Source organism: Myxocyprinus asiaticus, chromosome 3, assembly GCF_019703515.2.
Source record: "Myxocyprinus asiaticus isolate MX2 ecotype Aquarium Trade chromosome 3, UBuf_Myxa_2, whole genome shotgun sequence".
NCBI lineage: Eukaryota > Metazoa > Chordata > Actinopteri > Cypriniformes > Catostomidae > Myxocyprinus > Myxocyprinus asiaticus.
Window position 1 is genome coordinate 32,149,864 of NC_059346.1, and position 20,012 is coordinate 32,169,875.

General features: G+C 37.0%; 2 protein-coding genes across 2 annotated transcripts; both read left to right on the forward strand.

Moving 5' to 3' along the window:
* Positions 1 to 1,261: 1,261 nt before the first annotated feature.
* Positions 1,262 to 8,332, forward strand: LOC127417831 (delta-like protein B). The gene is made up of 7 exons (XM_051658077.1): positions 1,262 to 1,323; positions 1,454 to 1,693; positions 2,272 to 2,338; positions 2,482 to 2,739; positions 3,230 to 3,591; positions 4,703 to 4,919; positions 6,406 to 8,332. Exons 1-7 carry the CDS (start codon positions 1,273 to 1,275, stop codon positions 7,074 to 7,076), a joined length of 1,866 nt encoding a protein of 621 aa, XP_051514037.1. The 5' UTR covers positions 1,262 to 1,272; the 3' UTR covers positions 7,077 to 8,332.
* Positions 8,333 to 9,007: 675 nt separating this feature from the next.
* On the forward strand, positions 9,008 to 19,172 carry LOC127417908 (protein phosphatase 1 regulatory subunit 14A-like). The gene is made up of 4 exons (XM_051658174.1): positions 9,008 to 9,294; positions 14,702 to 14,776; positions 15,507 to 15,539; positions 18,481 to 19,172. The coding sequence occupies exons 1-4, from the start codon at positions 9,082 to 9,084 to the stop codon at positions 18,643 to 18,645; spliced, it is 486 nt and encodes a 161-aa protein (XP_051514134.1). The 5' UTR covers positions 9,008 to 9,081; the 3' UTR covers positions 18,646 to 19,172.
* Positions 19,173 to 20,012: the final 840 nt, after the last annotated feature.

Genomic DNA, 20,012 nt, shown 5'->3' on the forward strand with positions numbered 1-20,012 from the left:
ACACACACACACATTTTTGCCCGCAGACACAAAGAACATTGCAAATTAAAAGTTATGGCCTCCCCCTGCCCGCACGCGCCAGTGTGACCACCCAATAAAAGTGTGTGTGTGTGTGTGTGTGTGTGTGTGTGTGTTTGGGGGAGGAAAGTATTGAAAACCGAAACGTGCGCTATCAGGAAAAGTAGCTTCCTACGGAGGCAAAAAAGCAGTGAAAGCAATATAAAATAAAATCAGAAACAAAAAGTTTTTTTTAGGCTATGTCAAAACCAACAAGATTATTTATCTTACTGTTGCAGTCAGCGGAATTTTAGAAATATAGATTGTATATAAAAAAGAAATTACCCAGTACCAAAGCATAACATAGTAATAATTATTTTTATTAATATTATTTACAATTTTATTATTATAATTATTTATTAATTAATTATTTAAAATATGATTATTATTTTTTTATGATTAATTATGAAAGTAATTATTTAAGCCAGGGATTGCCAGGGGGTTCAGCAGAAATTTTCAGAAAAAATAATACAAAAATAATAATAAAAAAATAAATAAAAAAATATATATAAAAAAAAAAAAAATATATATATATATATATATATATATATATATATATATATATATATATATATATATATATATATATATATATATATATATATATATATATATATATATATATATATATATATATAAATCCTTAAGGTGTAGCTTTAGCCGTCGTTTTACCCTAATAATAATAATAATTTATATATATATATATATATATATATATATATATATATATATATATATATATATATATATATATATAAAAGAAGAAGTAGGAAACCATTTGCATTGCATTCTGCAGCAACTCGTGCCCATCTGGTCCACAACTGTTATTAAAATTCCCTATGTTGATAGTAGCGAGGCACCTTCAACCCCATCAACACCGCTGTCACATAGAGCGGATCAATTGAATCAGGCCAGTATTACGCCATATGTCCTTTCTGACGTCATTGGGGGAGGGGGGGGAGGGGGGGGGTGGTCAAGACGTATATAATGGTGCCCATTCATCAAGACATTCAATGAAGACAAACTGCAGCGCGCCGAAGAACGGAGGTGAAAGCAGGACACAGTGGACTTTCATGGATGTGCCAAGGATTTCGAACAAAGACATATACGTTTTTTTTTTTTCCTTGAACTCCAAACACTTTGTGAAGCTTTGGAAGTAACGGATGAAGAGTCCCGCGTGTTATAAACTTTTGGATTAATTTGACATTGAGCGAGATGGCGCATCTGTCTTTGTACTGCCTGCTGGCTCTGTCGTTTTTACAGTTGGTAAGGGACCACATCAAAGCTTACATTTATTCTATCTGTTCATTTTATCTTTATTATGAGTTTGTAGTTTCCCTGTTTATTTGTATCAGAAGAGGTAGGACTCACCTATGATTTCTCTGTTCTTGGACAGGTGGCCTCATCGGGTGTATTTGAATTGAAAGTTCACTCGTTCAGCACAACACGCCGCTTCTGCAGGAGGACGCGAGAGTGCAACATCTTTTTCAGGATTTGTCTCAAACATTCAGAGGACGTCATCTCTGCCGAACCACCGTGCACTTTCGGGACGGGTCAGACCAGTGTCCTCCGGGCGGACCAGAACTCTATATCCAACAGCGCAGCCATCCGAGTGCCTTTTCACTTCAAGTGGCCGGTAACATTTGTTGACATTTGTAACATTACAGAGTGAATTAAGGGGCCGTTCAGACCGAACTCGTTCTTGCGCTAAAAAAGCTACAGAATGCAAGTTGACGTTATTTTTATCTTGACACAGCGTCTAAAAAACTAAAAAACATGTTTACATAGAAAAACAACTGAAAAACAGCACAGAAGGACGCATGACGCTTTCGGTGTGAACGGCCCCTAAGTATAGATACAAACTATAACATTTAATTTATAGGCCTACATGGTGTTTCATGGTTTATTTAGTAAGCTGATCTGAGTTCATTATTAAGATGATAGATGGGCCTACATCATTTTTGTATTACAACCTATTTATCTGGGTGCCCTCAGTCAAACATATGGTACTAGTGTAATCTACTACTCAACATGTATACAAACGAGGATAAACAATCATATAAAACAACAGTCTGAAAATATCAGTTCATTAAAATAGACTGCAGAGAATGTTTAGTTATTGATTAGCTTTTCAGTTTCATCATCCAGAATAAGCAAAGATCATTTGACCAAAGTTTATAAAAGATTTGTACCAACACATCTTGTTCTCTTCAGGGGACATTCTCTCTTATTATTGAGGCATGGACTGCAGAGTCTCCCAAAGAGCATCATGACTACATAGGTGGGTCAGCCTGTTTCAGAGATCTTATAGCAGCTTGACAGAAAGCAAATATGATCCATTACTAAATAGTTTTTATTTTTAGAATTAATTTTATTTATTCACCACTTATTAAACAGAAATTTGCCCTTAATTTTCTACAATAGAGAATCAAAACAATCTGATTAGTCGTTTAGCAACACGAAGACGCTTGGCGATTGGGGAAGACTGGTCGCAGGATGTTCATTTTGGCGAGCAGAGTGAGCTACGTTACTCTTATCACGTTTTCTGCGATGACTTTTACTTCGGCGAGGCATGTTCAGATTACTGCCGTCCCCGTGATGACACACTGGGACACTACACCTGTGATGAGAACGGGAACCGGGAATGCCTGCAAGGATGGCAGGGAGACTACTGCTCTGACCGTAAGTAACACCTGTTTGTATATCTTTGTGTTTGTCAGATGGTCAGAGATCTGTTCAGTCCTTTGGGATACCATGTCTGGTCTGATATCTGGTCCACCCCCTTCCTGATCACTCTGTATTTATGAGTGAGTGTGAATGATGGGGTGTGTGTGTTTAAACCTGAGCAGCCACAATACATCCCCCTTATCTGCACTTCATATCTTTGTGTGTGTGTCTGATGGAGGCTGAGCAATTCCTCCAGAGCTTCTGCTCTTCTTTTGTTCAGCTGAACAAAGAAACTCAACAGAAACATGCTAGAGAGTCGTTCTATGTGTGCGTGTGTGTGCACGCTTGTCCGTAGCTCACATACAAAAGATTGCATTACCTCTGTCAGCTCACCAGCTGCTTGCCCCAACTCTTAACAAACCCATTCATCTGCCCTCTCCAGGAGGCGTGGTGTGTGTGTGTGGTGTAAGTAACCCCCCAACACCCCCCCTCTTTCCTCCCACAGCCATCTGCTCTTCTGACTGCAGTGAGCGACACGGTTACTGTGAGTCACCCGGTGAGTGTAAGTGTCGTCTGGGATGGCAAGGGCCATCCTGCAGTGAGTGTGTACATTACCCTGGCTGCCTGCATGGGACCTGCTCGCAGCCGTGGCAGTGTGTATGTAAGGAGGGTTGGGGCGGCCTCTTCTGTAACCAGGACCTCAACTATTGCACTAACCATAAACCCTGTGCTAATGGCGCCACCTGCACCAACACTGGACAGGGCAGCTACACCTGCACCTGCCGGCCAGGATATGGTGGCACAAACTGTGAACTGGAGATTAACGAGTGTGACTGTAACCCCTGCAAGAATGGCGGCAGTTGCAACGTAAGTCTAACCATGATGAGATTTCTTAAATATACATCACACCATCATCAGTATCATGCCTGCATTTAAGGTGCATTCACATACATATTTTAATTCAAATAGCAGTTAAAGTGAGCCTGTAAGAATATTCTGTGTTCAATACAAGTTAAGCCCAATCGACAGTATTTGTGGCATAATGTTGATTACCACAAAAAAAAAAAATCAAAAAAAAAATCGACTCGTCCCTCCTTTTCTTTAAAAAAAATAAAAAACAAAAAACAAAAAAAACCACAAATTGAAGTTACAGTGAGACACTTACACTGGAAGTGAATGGGGCCAATTTTTGGAGGGTTTAAATGCAGAAATGTGAAGCTTATAATTTTATAAAAGCACTTACATTAATTCTGTTAAAACTCATGTATTATTTGAGCTGTAAAGTTGTTTAAATCATCGTTTTAGGGTTTGTTGACATTAAATTATCATAGCAACAAAGTGGCTATAACTTTACACAGAAAAGGTTAATAAGTGTTTACACACATTGTTTGTCTTGTGGCTTTACTTTGTTTACAGATTGACCCCATTCGCTAAGTTTTTTTGGGGGTTTTAAACAAAAGAAAGGAACAAGTCGAAATTCATTTTTGTGGTAATCAATATTATGCCACAAATGCTGTAGATTCAGCTTAACATGTATTGAACTTGAAATATTCCTTTAATACTCAAGAGTATGTTAAGTCTTTTAGACCCATATACAGTATAAGTATACATCAATGTTTAACTAAATGTCAAGTCATACACTTCATACAATTCTACACAAACTCAAACTAAGCTTAAACTCAGAAAAAAACTTACCTTGTAATTTAAGTTAATTAAATATGATCTGTTATGTGCTTTGCTTTGTATGCACTTTGGATCAGGGCTTTCTTCAGAGGGGAACAATTGGAACGTTGCTCCAGGCCCTATGATTGGGGGGCACTAAGGTCCCCCCTACTGGGTCTCATTGCCCAGCCTTAAAAAATAAAATAAAAAATCCCAGGCCCTGGGAATTAAAGGACTGTGGAATTAAAGTTTTTAAGACCTCAACAACTTTAGTGTTTATACTTCATTAATATATATTTTTTGTCTTTCACTGCAGGATTTGGAGAATGATTACTCCTGTACATGTCCTCAGGGATTCTATGGGAAGAACTGTGAGATCATTGCGATGACTTGTGCGGATGACCCCTGCTTTAACGGAGGGACATGTGAGGAGAAAGTCACTGGTGGCTACATCTGCCGCTGCCCCCCAACCTTTACTGGATCCAACTGTGAGAAGAGACTGGACCGCTGCAGCCACAAACCATGCGCTAATGGTGAGACAGACTGAATGAAACAACACTGAGTAAGGCATAATGTACAGTCAGGCAGTCATTATCAGAAAATAAACCTAGAAAGGATGATCAGATGAAGCGGAGGGTTCTTGTATCACCCTGAAGGGGTGTATTTCCTGATAATGGCCAGCTGACTGTACGTTAACCCGCTTATGACATGACTACTAATCAAATAAATAGATACATGAAATATCAATTTGAGTTGAAATTATTTTTTTTTATGAGAAGAGACTGATACTAGTGATATAAAAGTATTCCAGAGAGCCATGTTATAAATGGTTGCAACTCTAAACATTCATACGCAACCACACACCAAAAAAAAAAGTTGGTTTAACTTAATTCAGTTGTGGACATTGGTTCTGCACAATGAATATGAGTTTCTTTGATATGAAATTCAAATGTAGGCTCCACTCAAATATTTTGTGTAGCGAAAACCTAAATAATTTGTGTAGCAAAAACCTTTGAGTTATTGAGCTGAGTTAACTTGACTTAAACTTAGTCTGTTCTAATAACTCAGTTGAACTTTGCTTCTTGTTACTTGCTAGCAAAAATCACTTAAACATATATATATATATATATATATATATATATATATATATATATATATATATATATATATATATATATATATATATATATTTGTACTGTATAACAAGTATGGTGCTGCTGAGAGTTTACAAATCAATCATCATACTGATGACCCCTTAGTATTTTCTTCATGAGTTAAGCAATACACACTGATTTTTCAATAGTAACATAACCAACTTCAACCTAACCATTAGCCCCACTCTTCTCCACAATGGTAAACTCCAAAAGAATTAAACAAACTCCTCTAAATCCCAACATAACATAACATTAAACACTAACAAGTCTCCTACTTGCATTTATTTAGCATAGAATAAATTAAAATAACACTTTGTTTTAAATGTGTTTAATTAATTTTAAAATGTGCTCCCCCAATCCAGTCCCATGCAAAGCATGCTGGGAACTGGAAATCCCCTGCCCGGCTTCAGCAATACATTGATGCAACAAATATTATTAACAGAATAACTAACACAATTGGATTAAGTGAACATAGATGGATTGTACACGATGAAATCAAGTTGAGACCAAATGCTAAATAATTGTGTTGCATTAGCTCATTTTAAATAAGTTAACTGAGCAAGCAGTAAAAATCATGATGAGTGAACACCATCTGTTAGAAGTCTGAATCCATTTAAACATTTCATAACAATATGATCATATCATTTTTTGATGACTGTGTTGAATATCACTTGGACTTTATGCAATATAATTATGTTCTCATGTCAAACATAAATGTATTAAGTTGATCTCAAGTGTTCTGGTTTAGCATTTTCAGTAGAGCTGCTTTCCCTTTTTTTCAGTGTACACATGCTCAGTATGCAGTGTAATGCTCCTCTCTTCTACACCTAGTCATATCTAATCAATGGTTTCTCTCTTGTTGAAGGCGGTGAGTGTGTGGATCTGGGTGCTAGCGTTCTGTGTCGTTGTCGCCCTGGTTTCACTGGCCCTCGATGTGAAACAAATATTGATGACTGTGCTCCCTTTACGTGTCAAAATGCTGGAACCTGCATTGATGGCATTAATGACTACACCTGCACCTGTACAATGGGCTTCACTGGAAAAAACTGCAGCCTCCAGGCAGACGCTTGTCTCACAAGCCCATGTTTACATGGAGGAACATGCTTCACACACTTCACAGGGCCAGTGTGTCAGTGTGTGCCTGGGTTCATGGGTCTGACCTGCGAGTTTCCTGTGCAGGCAGGTTTGGAGCTGATGGCTCCCCGGTCTGGGCGAACCTCACCTTCAACAGTGGCAGTCTCATGCGTGTTAGGTTTGTTGGCTGTGTTTTTGGGAGTGTGTGTGGCACTGGTTGTGATCAGGAGGAGGAGGCATAGGCTGCGCAGACAGCAGCTGTGCGATTCTGTGTTTAATGATTTGGAGACGGTGAATAATTTAGACAGGCAGCACTATCCCTATGACAGAGACTTCAGTCACTCTGCGAGTCAGGTGAAACCCTGCAACACTGTAGACAGACTCAGTCTCTCATTGGCTGGCTCTAACACGCTGCCTGCTGGGCAGGACTTCCTGTGGAGCACTGGAGGAGGGCTTAGATGAGACAACACAGACAAAAATGTGTGTAAATGGCTATAAATACACAAACATGCTCATGCATATACATACTACTGTATGCATACTGTATGCATAAGATATACACAGAAACACACAAATATGTTCATGTACATACACTCACATGCAGGGATAAGAATCTGGATTTAGCACTTGCTTTTGTCTTAATTTTTATGAATGAATGCATAAGTGAACAAATGAATGAATGAATGATGTATTAACAACTGAATAAGGGATTGGACCTTTGCCATCTGTATAGGTGGAAAACTCTGTAAACCAAAAAATGCTTGGCTCTGTGAATCTGTTTTCATATGAAGACAGACACAGAGCCCTTATAGGAATATTCCGTGTTCAATACAAGTAAAGCACAATTGACAGCATCTGTGGCATAATGTTGATGACCACAAAAATAATTTCGACTCGTCCCTCCTTTTCTTTAAAAAAAAGAAAAAAAATCAAGGTTAAAGTGAGGCACTTACAATGGAAGTGAATGGGGCCAATTTTTGGAGGGTTTAAATGGAGAAATATGAAGCTTACAATTTTGTTAAAGCACTTACATTAATTCTTCTGTTAAAACTCATGTATTATTTGACCTGTAAAGTTCGTTTTAGAGTTTATTGACTACATTGTCATGGCAATGAAGTTGTAAAATTGGCTATAACTTTACACAGAAAAGGTTAAGCGATTTTATAACACTAAAATCATGTTAACATGCTAATTGTTTATGTCTTGTGGCTATACTTTTGAAACAGTGAGTATTTTAATGTTTATGGATTGGCCCCATTCACTTCCATTTAAGTTGTTTTTGCTTCTTTTTTTTTTAAGAAAGAAAGGAGCAATTCAAGATCAATTTTTGTGGTAATCAACATTATGTCACAAATGCTGTCGATCGAGCTTAACTTGTATTGAACCCGGAATATTCCTTTAAAGCTGAAAAAGACTTAGGTTACAGAACTGATATCTTTATACAAAGATAAAGGAATTAAAATAACTCTAAGAGAACTAAGTAAGGAAATACCTCTAAGAGAGAAAAACAGAAGAGCATGACAAGGTTAAATGCTCTCCAGTCAAACTCTGGCCTCAGTTTACTGTAAGAATAACACCTTAATTCTTTTTTTTACTGTAAGTTTGTCAGAATGTTTTCACACAGCTTTATCTGCCAGCAACCATGTATTAATAATATATATATATATATATACACATACACATACACACACACACAGGAGCGTAGTTTCCAGGGGGGAGATAACCCCCCGAATAATCAAAACAAGCAAGTACACCCTAGATGCCCCCCCCCCCCCCCATATTCAAATCAAATCTACGCCCTTGTATATACAGTATGTATGTATGTATGTGTGTATGTGTGTGTGTGTGTGTGTGTGTGTGTGTGTGTGTGGAGAATGGAAGCAAGCAGAACACAGTCATGAATATGATAAAACTATGTTCTTAAGACCAAATGGGAAGGTTTTCCTCATGTTTTGTATTGCTTTTTAAGCAGTGTGTTTTCTTCCTCGACTGATACGAGGAAATGTGTGTCACTGGTTATGTTAAATTACATGAAAACAGATTTTTCAAAGGAGTTTATGTCTAATGAATGTTTATTTCTTCTGCCAGACATTTCCCATTAATTTATGCCTAAGTTTCTATTTTGCATTTTTGTACTTTTGCTTTCAATCATCGTCTTGTCTTTGTAAAGAATTAATGTTAATTTATTTTGTATATGAGTTTGTTACTTTAACGAAAGTCTGAAGTAAATTATATAAGAAACACCTCATTCTCTGTGCTCTTTCTGAAGGATGTTTCCTTACAGATTTTTTTTTCATGTGTCCCCAAAAAATTAAAATATCATATATTTAGTGCTGACTCAGTTATTATTGAATCCACTATTGTCGAGTATAACCTCATCACGAGCGCACGCCACTCAGCGTTCAGCTTCTTCCGTCCGCGCGCTCCAGCACACGCTCATTCTCAGACAAGTGCAGGCACATGAAACATGGCAGAGCAAACACATACCGGTCATTCCCCGGGTTTAGAGGAGATACATCATTCTCATTCCCCGGGGCTAGGCACCGCTAGAGAGCACGGGCTGAATCTGCAAAAGAGACAAGCGCGCGTTACGGTAAAATACAACCGCAAGGAGCTTCAGAAAAGGCTGGACGTGGAGAAATGGATCGACGAGGCGCTTGACAAGCTGTACGAGGGCAAGGTGAGTCTCCCCACAGGCGCGTCCTCACAGGTGTGTTGTTGACGACTCTACGCTTGAGGCTACAGGTTGACTAAATCTCATTTTGTATCATAAACTTATGAAGTGTGACGCAACACTTATAAAAGAAATGAACGGACGTCATGTCAGTGGTTTTCAAACAAAGTAATGTGGAAAGACATGCTGGTTCAAACCGCGGTAAAGATAGTTTGCGGTTTGAAATTCAGACTTTGATTGGCTTTAAACTCGCTATGCGCTGTCGTAGACATGTAAATAATGTTGCATGTGCATGAAAACTTTCACAATCACATTTGCTTGTGTTTGATTGCGTCTTACTGCTCTACCCCCATTGTCTTGTGTAATAACAACAAATAGGCTGTGTCAATGGATAAAGCCATCAGAGAAATCACCTTATAATTCTAAAAACTGACAATCTAGATGGGTCATAGTAGGCTCAAATAGACCTAAATGATTTGTGAATTTTTCACAGATCAGTTTTTGTCTCTTAACCCTTATTTGAGTTCTTGAGTCAACAGTTTACCTGAAAAATCAGTGTTATAGGCTTTGAGAGGTCACATTCTGCAAACACATGATAATTATGATAGAAAAACACTAGTTTCACACAACTGGATTTGTGAAAACTTTAACAGATTGAATTTACTCAGTTTGATGGTTTCTTGCATATTGGCATTGTGAAATACTCATTAACTAAACCATAAAACCAATAAATGTCTTATAATTCTACAAAATGACCACCTAGACGGGTCACACTAGGCTTAAATAGACCTTCATGATTTGTGAATTTTTTCACACATCAGTTTTTGTCATTTAAACCTTTTTTGAAACCTTGAGTCAACAGTTTACCTGAAAAATCAGTGTTACAGGCTTAGTGTTGTAATTGCTCTGTGTTTTAGTCTTTCCCATTAATTTCCTATGGTAGGTCAAAAATGACCTGGAACACCACGAGTGTTACTTTTTTGTCACGCGGCCTGAACTCATCAAATCCAGTCCAATTTTTTTGTGAGTTCAGATGGCCTCTGAGATGAATGAAACCATTTTTATTAAAGAAACCATAACAAAATGGGTCAAAAATGACCCGAACACAAGGGTTAAATAAAATGACTAGCTAGTTGACATATCACCCATATCAAAATTTTATTTGTCAACAACAAACCAAAGCCATCAAACAGAGTCAAATCAATCTCTGAAATTTTCAATATCCAGTTTTGTGTAAAACTATTGTGTTTCAAGAATGTGTCCTCTCAAAGCCTATAACACTGATTTTTCAGGAAAACTGTTGAATCCAGAACTCAAAAACTGGTTAAATGACAAAAACTGAGCTGTGAAAAAAAAATCACAAATCATGAAGGTCTATTTGAGCCTACTATGGCCCGTCTAGGTGCTCAGTTTTTAGTTTTAGGACTTTTATTACTTTTTTGGCTTACATCCTTAATTTTTCACAATGCCAATATGCATGAAGCCATCAAAATGAGTTAAATCAATCTGCAAAAGTTTTCACAAAGCCAGTTTTGTGTAAAAGGATTGTTTTCCCATCATAATTATCATGTGTTTCAAGAATGTGACCTTTCAATGCTTATAACACTGATTTTTCAGGTAAACTGTTGACTCAAGAACTCAACCAAGAGACAAAAACTGATCTGTGAAAAAATTCACTCATCAGGATGGTCTATTTAAGACTAGTGTGACCCATCTAGATGGTAATTTTGGAGAATTATAAGAAGTGTATTGGTTTTATGGCTTATTTTATTCATATTTCACAATGCCAATATGCATGAAGCCATGACAATGAGTCAAATAGATCTGTGAAAGTTTTCACAAATCCAGTTTTGTGAGAAAATAGTGTTTTTCCTTCATAATTATCATGTAAACTGTTGACTCAAGAACTCAAAAAAGGGTTAAGAGACGAAAACTGATCTGAGAAAAAATTCACAAATCATTTAGGTCTATTTGAGCCTACTATGACCCATCTAGATTGTCAGTTTTTAGAATTATAAGCTGATTTCTCTGATGGCTTTATCCATCGACACAGCTTATTTGTTATTATTACACAAGGCAATGGGGGTAGAGCAGTAAGACGCAATCAAACGGAGCAAATGTGATTGTGAAAGTTTTCACAAATCAGGCTCTATATAATACAAGTGAATTTGCATGAACTCAGATTGAGTAGCCGTTGAAGTGAAGTCTGGTTCAAACGTTATTTTGAAAGGTTTTGATTGCTAAAATGTGCATCAGTTCCTTCTCCAAAGAGCTGACCACAGAACTGCATCAGAATTCAACAATTGATACACACAGCACTTGGAGTTGTGCTGAAAAACACATTCACCTTTTCACCTCTTAAAATGTATCTTTCATGTCAGAAGCTTCTTATTTCAGGGTAGTTTAAAGAAATATTCCGGCTTCAATACAAGTTAAGCTCAGTCGACAGTATTTGTAGCATAATATTGATAACCACAAATACATTTTGACTTGCCCCACCTTTTCTTTAAAAAAAAGCAAAAATAGGGTTGGAAGTCGGCTGGAGAGCCCTCATTTCAAGAATGGTGCACGGAGATGGGGAGGGTGGCAGCTTTCGAGGAAGCGTCATGTAGAAGGCTGGGAAATTGGGATTCGTTTGATGGGAAATGGGGCAGCTATTTGGTGTTTTTGGAGGGCTCTCGGGGAGGAGCAGTGGAGAGAGAAGTTTAGTTTTAAATCTTTGTGTTTATTTTTTTGTGTGTGTGTCTATAATCATGTGTGACCACAGGGATGTTGTTGAGGGTCATGGTGGGGTTAGGGAGGGAGGGGTAGTAGTGGGAGTTAAATGTTGATTCTGTGTATATGTGTTTTGCTTTTCTTTGTTATCTATATGAATCAATAAAAAATGTTAATCAGAAAAAAAAAAATCAGGGTTACAGTGAGACATTTACAATGGAAGTGAATGGGGCCAATCCGTAAACATTAAAATACTCAAGAGTTTCAAAGCCACAAGACATAAAACATACACAGGTTAACATGAATTTAGTGTAATAAAATCACTTACTAACCTTTTCTTTGTAAATTTACAACATTGCCATGACGATGTTGTCAACAAACCCTAAAACCCTAAAATGACAGCTCAAATAATACTTGAGTTTTAACAGAAGAATTAATGTAAGTGCTTTTATAAAGTTCTAAGTTTCACATTTCTGTATTTAAACTCACCAAAAATTTACATTCACTTCTATTGTAAGTGCCTCACTGTATCCTCGTATTTTGCTTTTTTTTTTTTTTTTTTTTTAAAGGAGGGACAAGTCGAAAATTATTTTTTGTGGTAATCAACAATATGCCACAAATGCTGTCGATTGAGCTTAACTTGAATTGAACCTGGAATATTCCTTTAATACCATAGTACAGTTGTTTACAGAAACAAGCTTGGTTTGTTCTAAAGGCCATAATATGCAGCCATGGATCAATCCTTCTAAATGTATGTCCATTTTGGTTCTACAAAGTGACTGTAGACAGAATACGTTTCTGGAGAATAGGAATGGTAATTCTCATTCACTTGAAATAATGAGAAATGAGTTGCACCACTCTGATAAATGCAAGGCTGCTTCTACATTAGAATATTTTCAGTTTGAGTTCATTTGTATCTGCTGGTGCTATTTATCTGCTGAATTATATTATACAATGTTGATAACACATTTCTATATTGGCAACTTGTAAAAATATTCCCTCCAAATCTAACGAATGAGAAATATCAGGTGCTAATGTCTGCCTCTGTATCTTTACATGGAGTGGGAGAAATTGTTCTTTGAGTGTGTATTAATCTCCTAATAAACAAAAGTAAAGCCTACAGTCTTTGTTGGTGTAAGAGTGTGATGGATGCTGTGAAGTGCATATCTCTCAGAGAAAGCTATTAGTTGTTCAGTGATCCAAGTTGGCTGCCCATAAAAGGAGAAGAGGACCAGACCTCTAGAGGTATTGCTTTCTGTCCCTCAGTAGAGATGGGGATCACTTGTTTCTGCCACTACCTTACATGGGCACCACATGAGAACCAGTCAGCAACAGCAACAAGCAGGATGTTGAAACATAAACTGTGTGTGTAGTGAGAGTGTGCAGTTTTATAAAGCTGTCCCACAGAAAGAGAGAATAGTGATGTCTCTCGGGAGTTATGTTATGTGATCTGTTATCTCAATTTCCTCTTTAGCTCTTGGGATTCAGCTGATGTGTAGGAGAAAGTTTCCCAGTGAGATTATGGACTATTGAAACTTTTTTTTTTTTTCAGTGCAAGACTACAGAAAAGTTGATATTTACATTTTAGATACAACTGATAATTGTGTCATGAAATTGAACATATGAGGTCTCTTCTGTGCAGTGAAACCAGCTCTGTCCTTTCGGTTTTAATGGTTGGAGTTACGTTTTACACTGGACTCTGTATTAGAGCTGGGTAAAAATATTTATTTTCTGATGCACCGCGATCTTCATTTTGAACAATCTCGATATCAGTTCTTAAATCCCAAGATCGATCTTTTACTCTTTGGCAACCCTCTACAATGCAAGTAAATCACACGCATGTGTGACCAAATCTCACGCTGTGCGACTAAAAATGTTTTTGATTAGCCACTGACTAGTAAATATTCAGATTTCACAATCCAGTGATTGAGTAGTATAGTGGAGAAGTTATTAGCACTGCATGTCGAGGGTAAAAGTTTGTTTTAACTCATTCTGTTTGTCCAAAGACGAGATCCATGGATCCATATGTCATTGAATAATGTCTCTTTTAATACCCTTTCTGTTTTTTTACAGTCAGTTGTTGATTAAAAACAACAAAAAAGAAACATTTAATTCGAATCACACATGGATGCGCTAAAGAAACCATACACATCTTCTCTTGTTATATGCGCTCAATGGCTGATGCCTCTAGTCTTAAAGAGGCAGTACGATTAAGCGCATGTTCTACATATCAATGTAAAAAGTACAAATTATGCAAGTAAACAATAAAAATGTACCAAAAATATATAATATATATAAAAAATTTTCAAAATAAAAAATGTGACCAATTTGATGAAAAACAAATGAAAAATATAATTTGTAAAATTAATATTTTCTAATTGTACCTAGAAGGGTTGCCTACAAGGTGTCTTTATAATTAAGAGTATTAGCTGAGAGAGAATTTATTTTATATGTAAGCAAAATGGACATTGTATCAGAAATTTACCCATATGAATTGATATAGAATCGAACTGAGATCAGAATCAAATCGAATTGAGAAATCTGTATCAATACCCAGCCCTACTCTATAGTTATCCGTAATGTCAGATTTGCAGTGGCATATTATTAGTTTCCTTAATATTTTTGTAAACATTGCGTACTTAAGTATTTTAGCTTTAAAGTCTAATTTTTTGTGGGGTTTTTTGTGTTTGTGTTGCAGGACATGCCAGAGGAGGTGAACATTGATGATTTGTTGGATCTCCCGAATGATGATGAGCGAGCACAAAAACTACAGGTCCCATAATCCTCTCCTCTTACACCACATCCTATGCTAATGTGGCCTTCAAGTGGAGTCAGAAATATCATAATTACGAGTTCAGAGCAGATGGAGCAATTGAAGTCATATTCACTATTGGGAAACTTGCCGAGTTGTGATGTTGGAAAAGGCTTGTTGACATGAAAGATGATGGAAAGCAATGATTTGCGAAATGATTTACATTTCAGTGCTTTATTTAAATAATATTAATTTTTTATATATATGACAGATCTTCTAGTCAACTAATGTAAAGCTAATGATACCCTTCTCAATTTGTTTTATGAAAATTAATAATTTTCAAGATACCATGCATTAGTAAATCATATAGGTAGTGTAAAAACTAAGGTTTATTCACAAATGCTTATTCACCAGTACAACAGGAAAAAAAGAGCTTTTGCCATCATTCATTGTTTATTTTAGTTTGGCGGCTTCTGTATTTTATTTTTGTCTTAATACATATGCCCAACTGAAGGTGACATTAAATGCCTTGCACTGTTGATTCACCAAAATCTAAAATGCACTGCTAACAATATACTGCAATTAATATTTCCCTTTGTTGGTACACAATGCACACAACTTTAGTTTACACTTTGGGAAGTTATTACATTGCATTTGGATCATTGTTAAGTTTTAATTGACTATTAAGTGTCACAACATTAAGTTTAAATTAACAATCAAGAATTATCAAAATTAATTCATTGTTTCACAGGTGATTCTGCAAACCTGCACCAGCAGCACTGAGGTACTCTCTCTCTCTCTCTCTGTCCTAATGTTTTTCTTGCTCTATTTGAATCTTTCTGTCTACTCATCCACAGTACCCCTCTATGCTCCTTTCTCTTTTCTCATTCTTTGTAACTTTGCTCACTTCATCCCTCTTTCCCTCTCTTTCTCCGAGGGACATTGCAGTGGCTGACACTCATTTCTGTGTGATTTCACAATGGTCATTTGTTCTTTCACTCTCTTTTTCTCTGTCTCCCCATGTCCCTTTTGCTCTCTATTAGTACAAAGACATTCTTTCATTAGGGCTCTTTAACAGTGTTCACTCTCTCTCAGCCCTTTGGTTAGTGTGTGCGTGCATGTGTATGTATGCACAGATACTTGTTGTGTGTGTGTTTGTGTTGCTGGGTAAGCTAGCGTTGAAGTGCTGACACATCATGGAGAATCAGCAGAGCAAAGCACTGACCTCACACACATAAGCATAAACACAGAGCACTGACATATGAAAAAACGTAATGAGACATACCAGAGCAAAATTCTCACCATATCCAATTTGACTGTTCAAGATTGTGAGGCTCAGCAGTGTATACATATTAAAGGAGACCTATTATGCCCCTTTTTACAAGATGTAATATAAGTCTCAGGTGTCCCCAGAATGTGTCTGTGAAGTTTCAGCTCAAAATACCCCACAGATCATTTACTATACCATGCTGTAAATACCTCTTTTTGGATGGAATCAAAAACATGCTGTTTTCGTGTGTGTCTCTTTAAATGCAAATGAGCTGCTGATCCCCGCCCCCTTTCCGGGGGAGGGCTGTGCCATCGGATACTACAGCAACAACAAATCAAAACCAATATGACTGACACCGTAAATACCGGAGTTCAGCCATAAATGTTTACGCAACTGTAAACGACGCAAAACATTGGCATTTGGAGTTTGTGATAGTGCTTCTTATGTAGAAAATCACTTCCTGCCCTCCATCTGCATTTCACGCTACAGCAACGCAGTGATGTGACGTCATGTGCAAACAAGCTATAACGACATAGCTCTGGTCTCCGTGAATACAATCAGAGACAATGGTAACTTTAGCTGCATTAGCCATGGAATCAGCTAACATGCACATTCGGAAAGGCGATTTGCAAACATTCACAAAATATAAAGTGCGATACTTACATCTTCAGGATATAAAGCTGGAACACGAACAGTTGGTACTGATCCAAGCTTGAGAGTCAAATTTGTGAAAATCCTGCTTTATATTGACCCTCATTCACAAAGCAGTCCGGTGTAAAATTATTCGCACAAACATACACGAATTTTGGTATGTTCTGGGGCACATTTTCTTAAAAAACAAAACTTGTCCACTGCGTCTTCAGTGGCTCTGATGCCGGGAGTACATGAAGACTCTTATGTTCACTTTTACAGCCAACAACAGAACACTTATGATGCTTACGAAGCTGAGACATTATTCTTCTCACTGTAGCTGCTCCAGCGCGGAAAAAATGGCGGACAGTGTGTCGATCACTCAGGGGAGGATCTATGATAATAGGGTGGAGTCCGTCACCAATCGTGGGCGAGGCCTGCTCTAAAGTGACGTCACTTTAGAGCGGATACGAAAACCAGTCATTTTGAGACACTGTTTTTGATTAATAGAAATATAAGAAAGAGGAGCGGGTGGACTTTTAACATTGTAGGGTGGTTGTGTACACACACTGCCGACTCACATTTATGTTCAAACACCATGTAAAAGTGAATTTTGCATAATAGGTCCCCTTTAAATGATTACTGGTTCAAACACACATACTGTCAGCAGAGGGTATTTACAAGCTCAGTTTTAGCTAGTTAAACAACCCAAAGTTTCTTTTGGTAACATTTCATATCACTATACATTTTGTTTGGTTTGGTTTAACATATGGGTGCTTGACACACAGCATATCATTGGACTTTTTTTCAGCATCAAGTTTGAAGGTTAAAATTGCTACGAATGCATAAAGGAAAGTGTACAGTATATCTTAGGTCTTGTCACAATTTCTTTTTAAGATTTTCTCAATTTTGGTACCCCCTTTTGCCTTCACTAGTTAAAATACAAATGGTCCTGCAGTGTAATTAATTTAAATACAAATATTTCATGTGCCCTCTCTCTTAATATGAGGTCATAAGATGAATGCATAATAATAATAAAATTATTTGCAAAATGCTGTTTACAATAGTTTTAGATGGAGTATAGCATGTCACACAGCAGGACATATCAACTTTCCAGGTGTATGTAGTGTCAACTACCAATAATATGCTATTTATAATCATGGGAGCAGAGCTAATAGACTAGAAAATTATGATTATAATGGGAATCAGCACTGGGTGGACTATGACTTTTAGATTTTTTTAGCTAATACAAAATAACACTATCTTCAGTATTTACAAACGTAACTCTTATGTGCATCCTCTAAATTGCAATATGTACCAATTTACAAACATTAACTGCTAAGTACACTCTATTTTTAATGTGTGTACATCTGGATTCCTAGTGGGAATCCAGATGTACACCTAAGGGCCTGGATGCTGCATCATTCAAACGCAATAGTTTTCAGTTACTGATACCATTGTAGAAATTCACTATTCACAATCAGCCCTGATTAATTTAATTCACATGTGAAAGTGTCCAATAACAGGGCGGTTACTGAGATTAAGCAAGTAGTATTCGGCTGATCATGTGATCCTAACATGGCAGCTCCCATGAGGGGACCCTCTCCATGCAAAATAAAACAGCTTTTATAAAGTTATGAATGGAGTCTTCATCTCATGTGAGTGGTAATGATTTTATACATATGTTTCAAAATTACTATTCATTTCTATGGTAGTAAACTTTTTTAAAGAGGAAAAAATTACTGAGTGCACCTTTAATCTCTCTCTCTCTCTCTCTCTCTCTCTCTCTCTCTCTCTCTCTCTATCCGTGTGTGTGTGTGTTCAGGCATTCATTGCTGAGCTGTTGCAGAAGCTGCATGGTCTCCACAAACAGGAAGAGTTGCAGAACGAGGGAATTGAGCATCCCAGTCTCCACGGTTACCCTCATCATCATAGCAACATCCATCATCACAGAGATAACCATCAACATCGAACACATCAGACACTGTGATTGTATCATAGTGCTGCGGTTTGGAATATTGTGGCCACGGGACAGCTCCCTAACACACAGACTCTGGAAACACGTACAGCAAACGCAACTAGAGAAAGTCTGTAACTGTGAGGTGTTTGTTTACAAACTCATATTAGTGGTACATTAACAGTGTTTAATTGTGAAGTTATTGTCATCAATGTTTGTTAGTAAATAGGCTATATGCTTGGATAGGGGAGTTGTCTTAACACGAAGGTGGTTGCAACACTCTTGGGTGCTTGCTGAACTGCAGCTGAAGTTTGATTAATTGAAAACTTGCAAACTGCTAGTCTCACTATTTAAAGTTAAATCTGGTCATATTGGTTTTTATTGAGTCTTCATTCTGTGCAACTTCATGATAATTTATTAAGACAACGAAAGGCACGTCAGAATAATACAAAGCCTGAGCAGTTGTTAAATAGCCTATGTCTGGAAATATTAATACATTTAATAATGTTTTATGAACTGATGGATTTGATTAAATTAAAGTTTAACAAAAAAAGAACAGTTATTTTGAATCTCTATGTGTTAACGGCAGAAGAATGGTGGTAAGCGTAACTTCAAACACGGGTGTGTTATAACGTAGCGTCCACCAGAGGGCGTAGCAACACAAAAGCATTGCAGAGAAAACTGGCCGTAGTTACACTGACAGAACCACATGACGGTAAGAGGAAGGTTATAAAGACTGATGGTTTTTATCTATGCGTTTATATGTTTAACTTATACAACTGAGTAGACCTAAAACATTTTTTATATTTATAATGAATTGCATAATTATTGTATTGATGATCAAACCAATGCTATTTGCAAAACGCATCACCATGCAAAAAGCATTATATTTTATACAACAAATTTTTATTTTAAAGCACTGGTCACTTTTCACATCATACTTGAACTGATATTATGAAAACATATTTTAAATACATATGAATCAGTCTTTGAGTGAATTATACATTGATTTACACTGCCTGGCCAAAAAAAATAAAATAAATTAAAAAACAAAATTTCACCATTTGGATTTAAATAAGCAGATACTTTAGAGACTATGATTGGATCATTATTGCAGTGATTAAAATGTTTCAGCTGGCAACATTTCTTTTAACCCTAACTGATGCAGTGTGTAGCTTCTCATTTCTTTTTTCTGATTAACATTGTTGTATTGATTCATACAGATAACAAAGAAAAGCAAAACACATATACACAGAATCATCATTTAACCCCCAGTATTACCCCTACACCATCCCCAACCCCACCCCACCCCCACCCCACCATGACCCTCAACAAACATCCCTGTGGTCACATATAAGTATAATATATATATAATCACACACATTTAAAACTATGCGTCT